Here is an 18,704-nt window from a genome sequence, read left to right as displayed (position 1 = left end):
AGGAGTTCAATTACACAGGCTGTGAAGGAAAAGAAAAATGATAATGAATGCATTTTAGAAACTTCTAAAAAGTTACTTAAAATAGATTTTCCATACATAATGTTGCAATGTGAAACTCAACTGTCTCCTGGTCTTCTGGGCCTTGAAGAATGCAGTGTGTGTTCGTTTGGAAATTCAGTAATGAGGCTCCCCCCTCTCGTTCTGATGGACTGCATGATACTGTCCCTAGGGGTCTGCCACAGGCAGGGCTTACCCATCAAACTGCATTTTTTCAGGTGGTGTCATGGGAGTGATTTTGCTTCAGGTTAGCCAGGAAGCTAAAATGCTTTTTCTGGGAGTGTGTCCCAGCTTGCTTTGGTCTTTTTTTTTTTTTTCTTTTTTTTTTTTTTTTTTCCTCTGTATTTCTTTTTTAGAAAAACAACCCCCTTTGTATTTCAGTTGCCTGAAGTAGCTCTAGTAAACACAAGGTATGGGGTGTTGCGCAGCAGAGTAGGAGAGGGTGTGATGTGTGATGCATTTATGTAGGTGTTCCCTCAAGCCAGCAGAGATAAGAAATAGCATGTATAGCTCGCATATAATGACTGCCCCAGGTGACGTATGGCATCAAGGAGGCATTCCAGCACCTCTCATGGGAGCATTTCAGTATTCAGCCTTCCAGTGAAGTTGCTGAAGTCTGTTTGCTCAAGACGTGCTTTGGGTGCCTTCTCTTCTGTCTGAAATGCAGTGATGTGGGAATGTCACATTTCTAAAGTAGTCGGTGGCTTTCAGTAGAAAAGAGCATGACACAAGGACTAGTCTTAAAATACTGCTGTTAGTAATTAAAAGGTTTTAGAATCGTTCTTTATTTGCCCCATATAAATTCTTAATAAGCAGAAATGTAAAGAAAGGGTTGGTTTAAGAGACTACAGGCTCCTTAAATGGGAAGCAAGTGATTCAAAATTTCAAGTCATCTTGAAAGAGGGAAAAATGGAGACACAATCACCATACACAATGGTGTTTTTTGTTCAAGTAATAATCAGGCTTGTTTTTATCATGACTACACTGCATCGCAAACTGGCAAAGTTGCTTTTTTTTTTTTTTTTTTGTCTTCCAGATGATTTTGGTACTGCATATGCTTTTTTTATCACTAAGCTGGACTTCTGTAATGCTTTGCTTAATGTGCCTCCAGATTCTGTTATTTATAGACTTCAGCATAGTCAGACTGCAACTGCTAAAATACACACAAAAGAAAAAGCACATTTGTAACCTGTTAAGTCTTTACTCTTCAAAACCAGAGAATATCGGGATTTAGCATGAAATATTATGGGGTGACCTTACAAAGAGCATCGCAAGCACACCTGTTTATCTTGAAGACTTTTTTTTTTTTTTTTTTTTTTTTTTTTTCACACTGAAATCTCCCAATGTTCTGCTTTTGGAGGGAAATCTGGTCTTTGTGTGTTCTCCGTATTATCTTCAAAAATTGCTGGGGCAGAGGATTTTAGTAATGCAGCATCTCAAATGAACTGTTCTTCCAGAAAATGTATTTTGTGCAAATTGGCTTTGTTAAATTTAAAAGGAAACTGTAAATATATTGTGGTTTTCTCTAAGTTGTCTTAGTCCTATCAGTACGGCCGTGATTTACTCGTTAACTGTTTTTCAGCAAAAATTGGTGGAGAGGATCCTTTGTAAATATGTAGAAACATACTTATTCTGTGTACGTAGTGAAAAATGAAATCTCTTAATGCTACAGCCTATGTTTTATGAGTTTATAAGATGACAATGTTGTTTTTCTACAAACATTCTAGGCACAGTCTATAATGAGCATAGGTGTTATAATTAATTCAAAATACAAAAAATCAGAATAATTATGAAAGTGAACACATAACCAGAGCACTAAGGGTAAGACCCTTCTTATTTTCACTGTTTATTTGCCTAATAAAGCTGTTTTGTTAAGGAAAGTGCCAATTCCTTCAAAATCAATCTTTTCTTTCAAAGGCATCTGGTAAGCGGGAGTCTGACAGACAGAGCCAGACAAATAGGGTGACTCTCTGAAGACCCTGGAAAGCATCTAACCTCTCTCCAGTAGAGCTGCAAAAGACCAAAGCATATGATAGATACCTAACCTAGGGTCCCATCCCAGAAAATAAGATGTTTTCTAAAATGCTCTGGTACATCCTGTATTTTATTTATTGAATTTGTAAACATTTTTTTTTACAAATTGTTTTTTGAAAAGTTTAATTTCTTCAATTTCTTCAATTTATTTTGAATTTCATAATTTAGGTGATTTTTTTTTTTAGCTGTTAACATGCCCTTAACCATGCAAAAATCTGACAATGCCTCTTTTTCATACACTGCATATGCAACATTAGTAGGTAAAAGCCATCTTCAGTGTTACATTGGAGGTGTTCTTTCATTTTACATGCTCCAGACAGGATGGCCATGGTAAAAACACATCATGTTCATTGTTACTACCCACAGCTTTCTTCTTTATCCAGAGATGGTCAGGAAGACATGGGTAGTGATTCTCATAAAATCTTTGCTTCTCTCTCTCCTTTCTTTTTCTCCTTTCTTTATTGAGAGTCCTGTCAACATCTCTAAAAATAGAAACACTGGAAAGACCCAGTACAAAACACTTGATGCATTTTAGAAGACAGCAGGAGGTAGCCTGGTAAATGACCTGTGCTTTGGCAGGTCAGGTGGAGTGTGACCAACCTAATGACCGCCATCCTATGAATCACAGTGAGCAATAACAAATGCTTCACACATGCTGTTCGAGTAAGAACTGAAAAACTCTCCTAGGTGTAACACGATGCCACATCGCTCCAGCCACCTGCATTGTCATGAGAATTGACACCAGTACTGTCTAATGGCTTTGCAACTTTTAGACCCAGGTTTCAAAAGATTGATGGCATCAGTCTTTTTCTTGAAGGATTTAGTGGTCACTAAAATGAGACAGAGAGGTGAAATGACTTGAGGTCACAGAGCAGGTCAGTGTCAGAGCCAGGCAGAGAACCTCCTCCACTCATCCTGGGGCTGGCCGCTGACCCAGCACTCCACAGAGCCTCATTACCATGGTGCATTTAATCAGCTTCATTCCATGTCGTAATTCACTGTCTGTGTTGTTATAGATATCTAAAGGGTAGGATTTTAACTTAGCAATCTGCTGTGTTATTGAATTAGTTTTATGTTGTGTTAATTTCTTTGTCTCACAGCATTCATTGCCTGTGATAATTGATGCACAATATATAACCGACTTCTGTATTCATTTGGGTAACTGCATTTAATTGCCTGGTATAAAATATGCGTGCTAAGTGCAATCTGCTATGACTGCTTTGACTGAGAAGTGCTCATTGGTATGGACTTGAGGGTGCTTTATCTTTCTGACAACCTGTCTGAGGGAAGTCTAAATGTCTCACACAATCTACCATGCAAGGATTGGTACTTGCATTGTGTCTGCAGAAAGTGAGGCCGCAAAAAGTGTCCCAGGGAATTGCTTTACAGTGTTTCGTGTTAGAAATTTGTTAATGAGCAGCTCTAAAGAAATTAAGTTTTTATTAATACCCCTGCTCCCCAAAATCCTCCAGAACCATCAGCACCCAGAAGACTTAACACGTTTTCTCCTGCAGATCAGGATTATGGCTTTATTTGCCTCTCAAATTACTCCCCCCTCCCCCCCGGAGTAAAGCTACTCCCACGCACAAGTGTTTATGTACGCAGATTTCTTTTACATATATCTTCAGGTCATTAATGCCCAGAGGAGTACTAATGATTTATAGATTGGGAGAGCTATCTAAAGGTGTGATGTCAGTGAGATGGTGTTGATTAATACCTGCTCATTATACACAGGGTGCCTGCATACACTTTCACTCTCTTGGACATTTAACAAGTATCACAGTGATTCCTTTTATTTTTAAGAATGCAAGAATCTTTACTATCAGACATATTTCTCATCACACATCACTTGTCTTTTATATGACCTAGAGTGAGGGTTTGTTTGTTTTTCTAGCTTGTTTTGTTTCCAGTGTCATGAAGAATATAATAGTGCAGTATCTGAGCTATACAAAGAAATGCTGAAATTTGCCCAAAGCTGATTTTATTTTAAGAATTAATGAAACCTCCCCCTGTTTGAATTTTCAGAAGTTTCTTGATGAAAACTAAAGGTTGAGTCTCAATTATGTGTAAAGTTCCTGTAAAATTATTTTATCCAGATTATACTGCTCTCTATCAATGTAATCTTTGAGTTGTCAGCAGAAGGGATCTTCACAATTAGTATTTTTCTTTTTAAGAGAGCTAGTTTCTACAGTCTGTGTCCTTCAGGAGGTAGCATTAGTTCTGCCTGCAGCTTGCTGCAAATTATTCAGTGTTCATAGGTGCCTTTATGCTTGTTATTCAGCTCTCTTCCACTGACAAAATAGCCTGAAGCAGTTCTTGGTTAGATAGGACTAGTTCCACTTTAGGCTCCTTGCGTGCTCTTTGTGCTTTTTCCCCTGGTTCAGCCTGCACTGCATCCAGGTCCTGCTGATCAAGCAGCAGCCTTGATGGCTAGAGAGAAAGCAAAACTGCCAAGAGCCAGTGTGGGCTAATGAGAGTGTGTTTTCAGCAAAAACCTTCGTGGCACACTGGGCAGCAATGGTGGCATAGTCCAATAGAGGATTCACAAATAATCCTATATTCATGGTGGTATTTTCTTTCATCCTCTGCAAGGACTTTAACAAATGCTTGTGGCTAATTTATGGAAATATACTAAAATTTGAAATAGATGGACAACCTGGTAAAAAGCAAATGCAAAAGAAGTCACATATTAGTTCTCAGTAGACTGAGGTGTGTTTGTTTAGCCCAAGGTCTGAGTCTTTATGGACCAATTCCCATTTCTGGCAGAGCTAATACAGCTGCAGTTTGGGCTGGGCGGAAGAGAGCATGAAGTTTGGCAGCAGACCTTGTAATGTCACCCAACACACACATCATGAGGCAGTAAAATATTGAGAAACAATCCAGCATCCCATTTTTTTGCCCCTTATCCCATAATCCATGCTGGTCCAAGATATCTGTACAGGTCTACTGACAACATGGGGAAGCACCTTCTCTATTCCCAGCAGTCGGGGGGTACATGATGGAAATAAGCAACTAGCCCACAACAAGGTGTGGAGAGGATTTTCATCACTATTTTGTTGCAGTTTTGAAATGTTCCTTCCTGCACCAAGGCAAGAAGGCTCCTGGTCACAGGAGAAAGGCAATAAGGCACCCAGATCCATGCCAGAGGGGGATATGGATCCATGGGTGGCAGGTGAACCACCCTCATCTGGTTTGTTCAGCATGTGTATGTGAATTAAATTGATTTGCGAATGATTCATAAAGAGGAAAGAGGGTGTACAGAGTGAGAAATATCTTATTGACAAGCAATTATTCAGTCTTCTTTAACCTCAAAGTAGACATTTGTGGTTAAAAGTTTATAGCCTGAGTAGAAAGAGCTAAGTATCAATTTAAGGAGCTGAATAAGAGACACCCAGTTTTAAAAACATGACATAAATCTCGGGTGGCTTGCCAAGATTAACATAAGTTAATCGTGTTCCCTGCAGAGGACTTTTGTTCAATGTTTTTTGGTATTTATAGATGTTATTTAGCAGCTAATTTTATCATAAAATTATTTTATGTTTTGTATAATGAATAGTGGAGATCAAATAGGAATTGGAATTGCAAATTTGAATATTAAGAGTTGATAAATATTGACTTTTAAATAGACCCACTGTAGATTTGAACAAAATACTTTTTAACCTAGTATGCTGGTTATTTGAGAATTACAACATACATAAAAAAGTAAAGTATTGTCTGATCCCAACTCTTTCTTTGCTTTTACAGCTATTAATTTGATCATGTCCCTATGAAGTTATCTGTACAGTGTCAGAGAATTATAAAACTTTCTAGCTTGTACTTTATGCACATCATATGTAAAAAGAAAAGTGTGGGAGGTGCTCAAATACAGCTAAAATACAGCATAATCACTTTAATTGTTTCTTTTCTAAAGAAGAATTCTTAGGGTTTGCATGTTGGAAACCTGATAATTAAGATCTTTCAAGTACTTTTTAAAAAGACAGTGAAAGTGTCTTTAGGGCTGAGCAAGTCACCAACAGGCACCTGCTTGGCATTCATGACTCCCCCGTAAAGCTTGGAAGCACACGGTCAGAGGTTGGGTTATCTCCCTACTGGTATTAAAGACTGTAGATCAGACCCCTTTGGTTCTTCTGGACAGCCAAAAAGAAAAAAAAGAATACGCAGCTCTAGTTTTGCCAACAGTTACATGTAGCTAATGCACATATCTAACATGGGTATATGTTTGCATTCATCTCAACCTTTCCTAGCCTACAGGAAAGATGGGGAGGGACTCTTTGTCAAGGAGAGTAGTGATTGGACAAGGGGTGATGGCTTTAAATTAAAAGAGGGTAGGTTTAGATTAGATACAAGGAAGAAATTCTTCACTCAGAGGGTGGTGAGGCACTGGCACAGGTTGCCCACAGAAGCTGTGGCTGCCCCATCCCTGGAGATGTTCAAGGCCAGGCTGGATGGGGCTTGGAGCAACCTGGTTTGGTGGAGGTGTCCCTGCCCATAGTGGGGGGGATGGAATTAGATGGTCTTTAGGGTCATTTCCAACCCAAACCATTCAGTGATTCACATGATTCTCAGTGTTTTCTCCCTCTGCTGTGGGTGCTGTCAGCTCATAGCTTTCTGTCACACCTCATCCTCTCTTCAGCCTCCTTTACCATAAGCAATGCACTGACACAGTGAACTTCTCTAACAACAACAGCAAAAAGTTACTGTTATGTAAAATTCATGGTCTGACAGATATCTGATGAAAGCAGTGCGCTTTAGCTGGAAGCAGATGCTCCACGTTCACTTCGAGCTACCTAACCTTTCCCAGGCAAAGATAGCATGCTAGTTAAGGAGCAGGCATCATCCTCAGCTCTGTTAGGTTTTCTTACATTTTCACACCTCTGCGCATTCCTTTCTAAAATTCATTGCTTTTTTTTTTCCTTTTTTTTTTTTTTTTTCTTTTCATTTCATAACAGGAGACTATTTCCTGAAACTTGCAACATCAGTTAATTGTTAACAGTTTAAAAAAAAATCATATTCAGCCCTTAGAATGAGCTTTCTCAGCCAATGCCTTCATACTGAGGAGGCTGTGTAGCTACTGATAAGGCCTAATTTGTGAGGCTTTTCAGTCGGAGGCAAGCTGTCTGACAGTTCCTACATGGCAATGTTTGTTTAGTGGGCTAGGATGAGTGTTCATTGAAAATCTTCACTGCAATGGGTGCTAGAAGGATGGGGAAGGTGGTCCAGTGTGAGTGGACACAAGTATCATTCAAGTGGCTTCCCAGAGTGGTCCATCGTTTTGCAACTATATTCTGACTGTGGTACTAGATGGATGATTTCATTTTTTTTCTCTTTCAGAGCCTAATGAGCTGTGTGTGGGCCCTGCGTTCAGTGACATCCCATCTCAAGATGCTGCTAATACAGTAGCTAATTATTTCTTACTGAAGAAGTCTAACAGAAGCAAAAGGAACTGGTGAAAAAGCAATGGCTGCCGGTAAATATCTCAGGTCTGCACAGGTTGCAAGGAAATAGCTAGGAGATGGTTTTGGCTGTGATGGGATGGATGCACAAATAAGCAATCACACCTTGTGTTTTGGGATTCAACATCAGGAGGGTACCATCCCTTAGCTATCTAAGACACTCTTCGTTCCCCAATCCAGGAATCCATACCTGGGCTCAGTCATTTTTGACCATATTAATCATAACTCTCTTTTGTTTTCAGAACAAAACTTGGTGTTTTGCATAGCAAAAAAAAACAGGTTTTGACCTCTTTTTAGTTAGGGACTAACATATTTTAAATCCTCTAGAAAAATTGCATGTCATAGGAAGTGGGTTTTTGCTTTGGATGTGTTTGGTTCTTACAGCTTTCTTACAGTTTGCCATAGATTATATACAATTAAATTGTATCAGAGGACTACAAGATGATTCAATCAGGTTGGCAGGGATCTCAAGAGGTCTTCAGTCCAATCTCCTGCTCAAAGCAGGGCCAGACATAGGGTCAGACCAGTTGCTCAGGGCTTTATCAAGTTCAGTCTTGAAAAGTGCCACGGTTGGTGACTGTACAGCCTGTTCCACTGCTCAACTCCTCCTCGTGGTGAAAAAGTTCACCATATAATCAGCTTGAATTGTTCATGTTTCATTTTATGTCTGCTGAATATTTCCAATATCTTCATCTTTGCTATACAGTACCAACCACTATTACCACAGAATCACAGAATCACAGAATTTTCTAGGTTGGAAGAGACCTCAAGGTCATCGAGTCCAACCTCCAACCTAACGCTAACAGCCCTCCACTAAACCATATCCCTAAGCTCTACATCTAAACGTCTTTTGAAGACTTCCAAGGATGGTGACTCCACCACTTCCCTGGGCAGCCTGTTCCAATGCCTCACAACCCTTTCAGTGAAGAAGTTCTTCCTAACATCTAGCCTAAAACTCCCCTGGCTCAACTTAAACCCATTCCCCCTCGTCCTGTCACCAGGCACGTGGGAGAACAGGCCAACCCCCACCTCGCTACAGCCTCCCTTGAGGTACCTATACAGAGCGATAAGGTCGCCCCTGAGCCTCCTCTTCTCCAGGCTGAACAAGCCCAGCTCCCTCAGCCGCTCCTCGTAGGACTTGTTCTCCAGGCCCCTCACCAGCTTCGTCGCCCTTCTCTGCACCCGCTCAAGCACCTCGATGTCCTTCTTGTAGCGAGGGGCCCAAAACTGAACACAGTACTCGAGGTGCGGCCTCACCAGAGCTGAGTACAGGGGGACGATCACCTCCCTAGCCCTGCTGGTCACGCTGTTCCTAATACAAGCCAGGATGCCGTTGGCCTTCTTGGCCACCTGAGCACACTGCTGGCTCATATTCAGCCGACTATCCACCATCACTCCCAGGTCCTTCTCTGCCTGGCAGCTTTCCAACCATTCCTCTCCCAGCCTGTAGCTCTGCTTGGGGTTATTGCGCCCCAGGTGCAGGACCCGGCACTTGGCCTTGTTAAACTTCATGCAGTTGACCTCAGCCCATCGGTCGAGCCTATCCAGATCCTCCTGCAGAGCTTTCCTACCCTCAAGCAGATCGACACACGCACCTAACTTGGTGTCATCTGCGAACTTACTGAGGGTGCACTCGATGCCCTCGTCCAGATCATCGATGAAGATATTAAAGAGGACCGGCCCCAGCACCGAGCCCTGGGGGACGCCACTAGTGACTGGCCTCCAACTGGACTTGGCTCCATTCACCACGACTCTTTGGGCCCGGCTATCCAGCCAGTTTCTAACCCAACGAAGCGTGCGCCAGTCCAAGCCAAGAGCAGCCAGTTTCTTCAGGAGAATGCTGTGGGAGACGGTGTCAAAAGCCTTGCTGAAGTCAAGGTAGACCACATCCACAGCCTTTCCCTCATCCACCCAGCGCGTCACTCTGTCATAGAAGGAGATCAGGTTCGTCAGGCATGACCTGCCTTTCATAAAGCCATGCTGACTGGGCCTGATCGCCTGCTTCCCCTTCAAGTGCTGCATGATGACTCTCAGGAGGATCTGCTCCATGAGCTTTCCTGGCACTGAGGTCAAACTGACAGGCCTGTAGTTTCCTGGGTCAGCCCTCCGGCCCTTCTTGTAGATGGGCGTCACGTTTGCTAGCCGCCAGTCGATTGGGACCTCCCCCGATAGCCAGGACTGCTGATAAATGATGGACAGTGGCTTGGCCAGCTCCTCTGCCAGTTCCCTCAGTACCCTTGGGTGGATCCCATCTGGCCCCATCGACTTGTGCACATCTAAGTGCCGTAGTAGGTCACCAACCAGTTCTTCATGGATAATGAGGGCCACATCCTGCTCTCCATCCCCTTCCACCAGCTCAGGGTACTGGGTATCCAGAGAACATCCGGTATTGCCGCTAAAGACTGAGGCAAAGAAGGCATTGAGCACCTCCGCCTTTTCCTCATCTCTTGTAACTAAGTTTCCCCCCGCATCCAGTAAAGGATGGAGATTCTCCTTAGTCCTCCTTTTTGTGTTGATGTATTTATAGAAACGTTTTTTGTTATCTTTAACGGCAGTAGCCAGATTGAGCTCCAGATGAGCTTTGGCCTTCCTAATTTTGTCCCTGCACAGCCTCGCTACTTCTTTAAAGTCCTCCTTAGTGGCCTGCCCACTTTTCCAAAGCTTATAAACCCTCTTTTTCCTCCTAAGATCAAGCCACAATTCTCTGTTGAGCCAGGCCGGTCTTCTTCCCCGCCAGCTCGTCTTTGGGCACGTGGGAACAGACCGTTCCTGCGCCATTAAGACTTCCCTCTTGAAGAGCGCCCAGCCTTCCTGGACCCCTCTGCCCTTCAGAACCACCTCCCAAGGGACTCCACCAACCAGTGTCCTGAGCACCAGTTGTCTCAAAGGTGAAACATAATTAAGAAACAGAACAGTGGTTGTGATACCTCATTTTCACTGACAGTTCTGGTTAATAAAGCTGGGAAGTTAACTTTCCTACTTAGAATGTGTTTCTTCTCCTGCAGCAGCTGATGGTTTGGGAAGTATAGCTATAGATACCACGCAACTGAACATGTCAGTCACTGATCCAACAGCTTGGGCCACAGCTATGAATAATTTGGGGATGGTTCCAGTAGGACTAGCTGGACAACAGCTTGTGACAGGTAAGACTTTTCTTTTAAAAGAGTTCTGTTTTATCAGTCCATGGATTCTTTGCAACCTTTTAGAAATATCTGGAATGATTTCTGAGGATATATTTATTTTTTATGTTCTGAAAACACCACCTATAATTAATATTACATACTGCATAGTAGTCTCTTCTTGTACTAGGTGTATAATCTACATTATATTTTAGCCTTGTGGAAAGCCAAAACTCTGGGGAAAATGGACAACTAAACCATCGATCTTCATGCTGAGTCAAGACCAGGGGCCAGGTCATTTGAGAAGAATGTTTTTGTTTCTCCGTTCAAGCAGGATATCCTGAGGTTCTGCCAAAGAACACCATGGACTAGGACCTTCTGACTGAAGAAAGATTTTGAAGTTACGTTAATTAGGCAGAAAATCATGTAGTCTGTTCAGTTCATACGCTCAGCTAATATTAGTGAAGTGAAGCTTTCCCATCAGGTATTTGCTTATTTACACTCTGCCTGACTCCATAAATTGATTTCTAGAGGTTGTTCTTGTTTGATTTTGTTATTTCACTTTTAGTTTGGGAGAACATGTCAGGAAATCACTCACTCTAACAATAATAAAAATAATATTTTGAAACCAGCATTGTTTCACAGACTAGTTCAGAAGTTATGAGACCTCACTGTCAGCAGCAGAACTCCAGTTAGGTGGGATAAATTAAACTGTATTGTTCCTGTGAGGTAGAAAAAGAATATTTTTATGTGTGTGGGTGCCCCACGGATGCAAGCCATGAGCCAGACACAGAACAGGTCCCTTCTGGAATATGTGTCTTTATCTTGAGAAGAGCAGTGCTACATGTAGATCAGAGCTGCCTCCTGTCTTGTCTGTGCCTGTCTTACACAGTAAGCCAGGTCAGGATGTAAATCACTTTGTCTGCCTCACCAGGGATGCGTGACACTTAATTTTGGCCAAATATGTCCCTTTCTGGGACTGGGAACTGAGTGGAGCTGTGCCAGTTCACAGATGATGGTCTGGCTCTGAATTACCTATTTTACAGGCGGGTAAACTAAGCTGCATGAAAGTTGATTTATGATGAATCAGCCTCAAGCAGAGAGTTTAGCTGGTAGAGGCCATCAGCTGGTTCTTTAACCCCATGCTTCTGATTAAAGGAAACAAGCAGAACTATCAGTGCCTGCCTCCCATGCTGCGCTGGTCCTATGTCCAGAAGAGGAGCCCTAGTGGTCCTCAACCCAATAGCCTACAGCAGAGCCCCAGGAAGACTGGCTGGTGTTGATGGGGACATGGCAGGGTACACCACCAGAAGGTCCTCTCCCAGCAGCACCAAGGACTTGACTGGTCCTGGTGTGCCTCTCCCATGGGCTTGTGGGGAAATGGCATTTCCAATTATCTGGTAGAGTTTTGCCCCTAGAAGCTGAGGTTGTTGCTGGAGACTGTGGTCCCACCACAGGGAGAGGAGAAATCCAACCAAACTGGAGCAGGACTTAATGAACCCACTGTCCTTGTGAACAGATTTATTGAGTTATGCTCATGTCCTGAATGTGTGCTGAACTCAAATTCAATTACCTGAAAAAGTCCAAATGTCAAAATCAGTTTCTCTGTGTTGCTTTACAAGCATCTCAGTTGTATATCCTGTGGAGATTTGCCCACTCTTTGTCTTCTCCTCTTCCTCTGACTCCCCAGTTCTGGTGTAAGTTCTATGAGGTGTGCTATGCAATCCCTACAAGGCAGACTCCTTTCCTTTGCAATGCTTTTCCTTACAGGGAGGATCTCATGGATTTTATTTCATTGCCAGCTCCCTGCTGTAATTTCCATAATCATGTGTATCACGTATTGTAGGAGTGTTGTACAGGTCAGTTGGTATTTGTTCAGCATTTTCAATGTATGAAAGGTGCCATAAGTAATAAATATTAATTACTGAAGTGCTGCCTGCTTTCTCTACAGGTGTAGAATGACTTCTTTGTTTTCCCTTTCCTTTCCTTTCCTTTCTTTGAGACTCTCTTGTATTTTTCAAGGTAAATAGGTGCTTTGACACTTCATTATATTTCCTTATGATTCATAAGTTTTTGACACATTTTCATCATGGCAAATCCATAATTTTTACCACAATATACCATGAAAAGACTTATAGACTTATTTGCAGTGATATATTTATAAGTATTTTTACTGTGTCTGCATTCAACAACAGTTTCCATCACCACGTTAGACCAAATATCTAACCAGTCTATAGCCCTTTCTGACTTTTTTTTTTTTTTTTGGTATTAATCCTATCAATGAAATAATCTGCCTCAGCAGTCACATATTGCTTTTTTTTTACTGTCATCTATGACATTTATTGGAGATGAAAATGAAACACCAGTGTTTTTTGTCTCCCTTTAAAAATAAATATTTTTATTTTATTCTTTAATTTTTCTGCCTTGGTGACAGCTAGGAAAGCAATGATTAGTTTGAAATTATCTTGGAGAGAGTGTGATCTTTCCTGTGTGTGCTTTTACAACCTGCGATAGTCTGAAATTCAGTGTGTGATACTGATCTATACCCTGACATATCTCCTACTTCTGTGATACTTCTGTTTCCAAAGGACTTATTCTGTCATCGCCTTTTCTTCTCCTAACCTGCTGGCTCCGAATTCCCAAATTTCAGGGTATTTTTTTTTCCCATAGGTATGGCCTCTGTATGATCTACTATGTCTCTTTACAGTGTTTTGCTGTTTTTTTTAACTGACGTTATCTTTGCTGCTGTGTAACATGCGGGGATTCCTGCCTCGTAACAGAGTTATGCTACCCACTTTGCAAGCTGTGAACTTCTTGCCTAGCCTGAGAGTTTGTTAAAATCACTACTAAAGCTTCTGCAACATCTGGCCAATTCTCTTCTCACAGTCTGGGATATAGCCTGTCTGGTCTGGGTAACTAATCAATTTTAAGCACTGCTAACCTTTTAATACCAGGTTAGATTACATCTGTACTCTATTTAATTCCTTATCTCCAAGTACTGCAAAATTGGATTTTTGATCTGGGCAAATGTCAGAGTCCTTCATTTGTCAAGATGAATTCTTGTTAATAGGTGTATAATATTTCTTCAGTTTCTTCAGATATATTCTGCTTACGCTTTTTGTTATTCAGAAAGCTCATATTTTTTCCATAATATTTAGGTATTGTATTACATATACACTAATATATGCATTTATATGTTATATATACATAATTCATACAATAAACTGTAGTTTAATATAGTTTAATAATGCATTAGCTAAAGTGTTAAAAACTGATGTGAAATAGCCTTGTCTGAAAAACACTTTCGTTCTAAACCTCCTCTTTCAGCAGGTTATAATTTTTTCCAAAAAATTGCCTTTTGGACTGAAATTTCTTGGTCTCAGCCCAGAGGTAAAAATTTTCTGGAAAGGTTGGAGAAAATCTGCTAAACTGCTTTTGAATTATCTAGACCTTAAAACTGCAATTTTCTATGCTTTGATACTTTGAGAAATATGGCCAGGTGAGAGGAAAGGATAACTTTTACTCCAAATTTCTGAGATCTGAATCCTCCTTGTGCACTCAGCAGCTCTGATTCAAGCACATTTTTCAATTCTGTTCAAGTTCACTGTTTTGTTACATTTTAGGGATAGCAAAAAATCTTAGAGACCTGTGTCTAACTTAGAATGTTTTATTTTTGCTTTTACATCAGGATTTTTTTCAAGGAAAATTTGGCATTGCTGAATTTAGTGTCCTCATGATCCCTTTTTTTTTCAGCAAATGGCAGCAGGTCACCTGTATTCTAAAGCATAACATCCTGCCAGAAAAATTGTTTAGTTCTTATTACACTAATGAGTCATTACTCCAGAAAACATGAAGCAATTTTGAGATGCTTTCCTCCACAATGACTTAGATGACCTAAACATTCATTAGTCAAAGGTGGCGTATGTCAAAAAATTCAGCAGTACACATGAGTATGAAGTACATTAGTGAAGTACATTAGTGATAATTCTTCTATACTTGCTTAAGACCATGCCCTATGCTTCTTATTTGTACTCTTACAGAGGGGAAAAAAACAAAACAAACAAACAAACAAAAAAAACCAACACGTAAGTGCAGACATCCAGGATGAAATTTATATGTCTGCTTACAAGTCAAGGGTATGCTTCAAAAAAACATGCCTTCTTGCCTTCTACTTATTTATGGGATAATTATTAATGCAAGTTCACCTATGTGAACCCAGCCAACATGCCTCAGCCTCAGGATATTAAAATTTCTGTGGCCTCCAGTATTGTTTTTGCTGAAGTTAGACTGACCACTTCTATAAAATCCTAGTGAAAACAGAGGCTAGTAAGCTTTGAAACCTAACATCTTGGTTACCAAAAAGTATAGAAAAGCTATACACCATTTTTGTGGCCTCAGGCATATGTTTTTTAGACACTGGAGGTTGTGAAATATTAGACACTTACATCAGCCTTTCTGTTTTTCCATTTGTCTTTGCTTTCCCCACACACTTGTCTTTTGACCTGATTTCAGTGGAACATAGAAACTGTCAGCTTCAATCAGATCACCTCGTTCAGGATTGTGCTTTTGACAGTGTTGAGTATCAGATACTTCACAGGGAGATGTAAAAGGCAAGTCAGCACTGAAGTGCTTCTCCCTCCAATGGGCTCTTCTCTTGATCATTAATACATAGAGCAGGATTCCCCAAACTAGAAGTTGTATTTCTAAATCAAGCCATAACTCAGCAAAACTTCACTTATGGAAGCAGTGCCTGTGACATTAAGTGGTTGCAGTCCTGAAACTGTAACCCCAGAAGTACTTTTTGATAAAAGACAAAATTGGGTAATTTCAATCTAGAGACTCTTAAATCGCAAAACATGAGGTTAAATATCCCTCCCATAATTTTATTAGCTCAAGACCTCCAAGTCTTTGGAGACATAATATTCAGACTGTATCTTTCTTGAGAATGAAGTTTGTAACCAAAGGCAAACACTATATCTAGATTACAACTAATTTTCCATGTGATTTCCAAGCAATTTTCCATGTGATGAGTGTATTGTGGAAGACTAGCATAATGGCTTTTCCTTCTACTCACTCCACTGGCTTAAGAGGTCACTGACTCCCATGAAGAGGAGAGGAGAGGAGAAGAAAAAAACAAGGATTATATTAGAAAAATACAGGGTGCTCTGAGGCTTCAAAATTTCTTCACCAGTCTGCCTCAGCTATGGAAAAGTCCATTGAGCTTCCCTGGATTTCTACCACAAAATAGATGAGGCATTCTCAATGAATTATTGTCTACTGCAGACTGTTGTATTCTGATTGAATTGTCCCTCATTGTTCTGGTTTAGTACTATTTTTGTAACGTTAATGAAGAACAATCAAATCTTGTAGGAAATCAAGGTATATTTGATTATATTCAGCAGTTCCCTGAAGAGAGGCTGTGCATTAAACAGTGCCAAAGACTTTAAGGAATCAGCTGGCCAGATGATTCTGCCAGTCTTGTGCATCTTCTGTGGCATCTCCATTACTGGCAGCCTGGAGACACTGATATCCATCTGAGCAGTCTCTTCATTTTACCTGTGCTGTGCTATTACCTAGTAAAGCTTCCTTTTTCTGCACATCATTGCTAAGACACTGAAACAATGTGCTAACAAGCATGTAACTTGAATCTTCTAAGACATGCTTAAGAAAACACAGTATCCTTTTTTTTTTTTTTTTTTTTCTTAGTCCGTATTGAACTCCTGTTTTTTGATTACAGCTCATACACTTTTTTTAAGTAATCCTAAACTTGTACTATGGCCTGAAGAAAGTACCTTTCCTAGGAAAAAATACTTGTGCATCTATTATTTGTTAATAACATTTATCACACTGCAGATTTAAGCTTTTAAGCAGACAGCATCTGGTAAAGGCACTCCCTGCACTCTTGTTCCCCTGCCTTTATAAGCTGTAGACCACAACTAGCTGCTGAAAGAATTTATCAGGCCAGTGGCAGAATAATGTACAGCGTACTTATCCTTGCTCTGAACACTGCATTGGTTTGACATTGGTAGCAAAAGAAGATATAAGAAGTCTTAATCTAAGTTTTCAAAGTGTTCCACAGATTTCATAAAACCTTTGAGGTTACAAGATCTTCAGAAGACATCTTTTCAGATATTATAACATCCATGCATGTTTTATGCCTTGTGTTTCATTAATAAGCAATCCTATAGAGCAAGAGAAATGTAAGGCATCCTCTAAAGAAAATCATATAATTTTTCTAATTTTATTCTAGTTCCTTCCTATACTTTACTTTTATAGACTTTACTATGGAGACACTACATTTCAGTCAAGAGGAAGAAAAAAGATTTACTATTTGAATTATCTGAGTAACCAATCAGAATAACTAAATAACTGTGAAATCTACTCTAGAGAATTAGAGTAGAGTCTGTACCCAGACAAAACTATGTATTTCTATTGACAAGACACAGGCGAACAGCAACGGTGAGAGAGAAAAGGCACTGTGGGAATCCCAATATGCAGATTCACTGGGAACATCTCTAAAGAAATATTATATATTAGCGTAACAAGTAGGTTTTTATCATTGACCTGAAAAGCGCCCGTGGAGTTAATCACACTTTCTGTTGTGTGAGTGTTACTCAAGGAGACTTCACACCAGGGGACATTAAAGTGCTAGGAACAAACACAGTCAGGTTACAACAGAAAAAGGAGAGAGAGATTCAATGGCCAGAGGAAATGTGGCAGAAACTCTAAGTGCCTTTGACACACTATTCAGGGTTAAGTGTGCCTCTTAGGTCATTCAAGTGCCTACTCTATATTAGACCTTAATTGAGGCCAAGGATGAAGATAATGATTAAAATCTACTTGGTGCTTAAAGATAAATAGTGCTTTTTTAACATCAGATGAAGGGTGACTATCCCAAATAAAGACTCAGGAAATGAACAGGGGCCTATACAGGTACATGCTAAGGGCAAAGTTTGTGCTGTATGTGGGATTGGGTATTTATTTATTTATTTATTTATTTATTATGGCCTCTGTTTCTATATTTTTGTCCAGGGCCAGTTAGCAGTTCAGGAAAACAGACTGATTACTATTTGGCATAACTCCTCTTAACTCTCTCAAAATCCCAGAATACATTAATGATGCATGCTATATTGTTTGGATAATTTGTTTTTTTAATCCCTTGCTGCTGTTAATTGTTATTTTTTGTAACCACCAGAAAATATGTTCTGTCTGTTTTTATTTGGAGCTCCAGTGGAATAACACAGACATACTCAATTTCTGTAAAAGTTTTCACCATCTTTTTTTTTTTTTTTTTCCACTTTGGAAAGCCTCCATTCCCACTATTTTCCATGTGTTTATTTATTCTAGGCAAGAAAACCCATGAGTAATTATGAGCATCCCAAAGCATAAAGTAAGCCAGGAGACTGTTGGGAACCATTTGCTGTTGACTGTTCACTTCTGCTAGAGCACAGTTTATTTACAGCACTTCCCTTTCACACATCACGTCCCATCCAAGGATCTAAGTGTCTGCAGCCAATGTCAGGCATTCAGTGTAACTCCTGCGTGATATAAAATTTGCTAATGAGAAAAATGAGACATTGTAGATAAAAATCAACAGAAAAAAAGGAAATTGACCTTTTAAACTAATCAAAGACGTATGAATAGCAACTCATGTATTTACATCAAAACCAAGACTTGCAGACTGTTCAAAGGTGGCTTGCTGAGCACATTCGTATGTTGAGATGGCTAGGTGAAGGTGATGTTACCTGAAGTCCTGGACCCAAATCTGTGAACTTTTCACCAACGGGTCATGGGGATGGTCTGCAGGAGATGGGCACAGCCATCCCAAGAGGACTGTTAGTACCTGCAGAGTGCTCTCAGGAGAGTGTGGTGATCAGGATGACACAGATGTCACTGCTTGGGGAAGTTGCAGAGCAAGACTTCCTTGGGAGAATGAGACTTGACTGTGAATGAACTCACACCAAGTCAAGGGCCATAAAATCTCTTGTGCTTCCCTAGTCAGGATCTCTCTTTGCCTGCATGGGCTAGGTGGGTGCTTAGG

At 40.5% G+C, this 18,704-nt stretch overlaps 1 protein-coding gene across 6 annotated transcripts in view; it reads left to right on the top strand.

Annotated features, from left to right (window-relative positions):
- The window catches only part of ENOX1 (ecto-NOX disulfide-thiol exchanger 1), a 365,043-nt gene that overhangs the window by 217,703 nt on the left and 128,636 nt on the right, over nucleotides 1-18,704 (top strand). For 5 of the 6 annotated variants that reach the window (XM_032203166.1, XM_032203192.1, XM_032203150.1 and 2 more), the window contains 2 exons: nucleotides 7,423-7,558; nucleotides 10,550-10,687. In XM_032203166.1, the coding sequence (XP_032059057.1) occupies nucleotides 7,549-7,558; nucleotides 10,550-10,687 (148 nt within the window). In that variant the 5' untranslated portion in view covers nucleotides 7,423-7,548. The remainder of the gene's footprint in view (nucleotides 1-7,422; nucleotides 7,559-10,549; nucleotides 10,688-18,704) is intronic. The other variant, XM_032203183.1, reaches the window with a different exon arrangement.

This window comes from Aythya fuligula, chromosome 1 (assembly GCF_009819795.1).
Source record: "Aythya fuligula isolate bAytFul2 chromosome 1, bAytFul2.pri, whole genome shotgun sequence".
NCBI classification, from domain to species: domain Eukaryota; kingdom Metazoa; phylum Chordata; class Aves; order Anseriformes; family Anatidae; genus Aythya; species Aythya fuligula.
The sequence above is the reverse complement of the archived record's forward strand: the minus strand, read 5'-3'. Positions and strand labels throughout refer to the sequence as shown.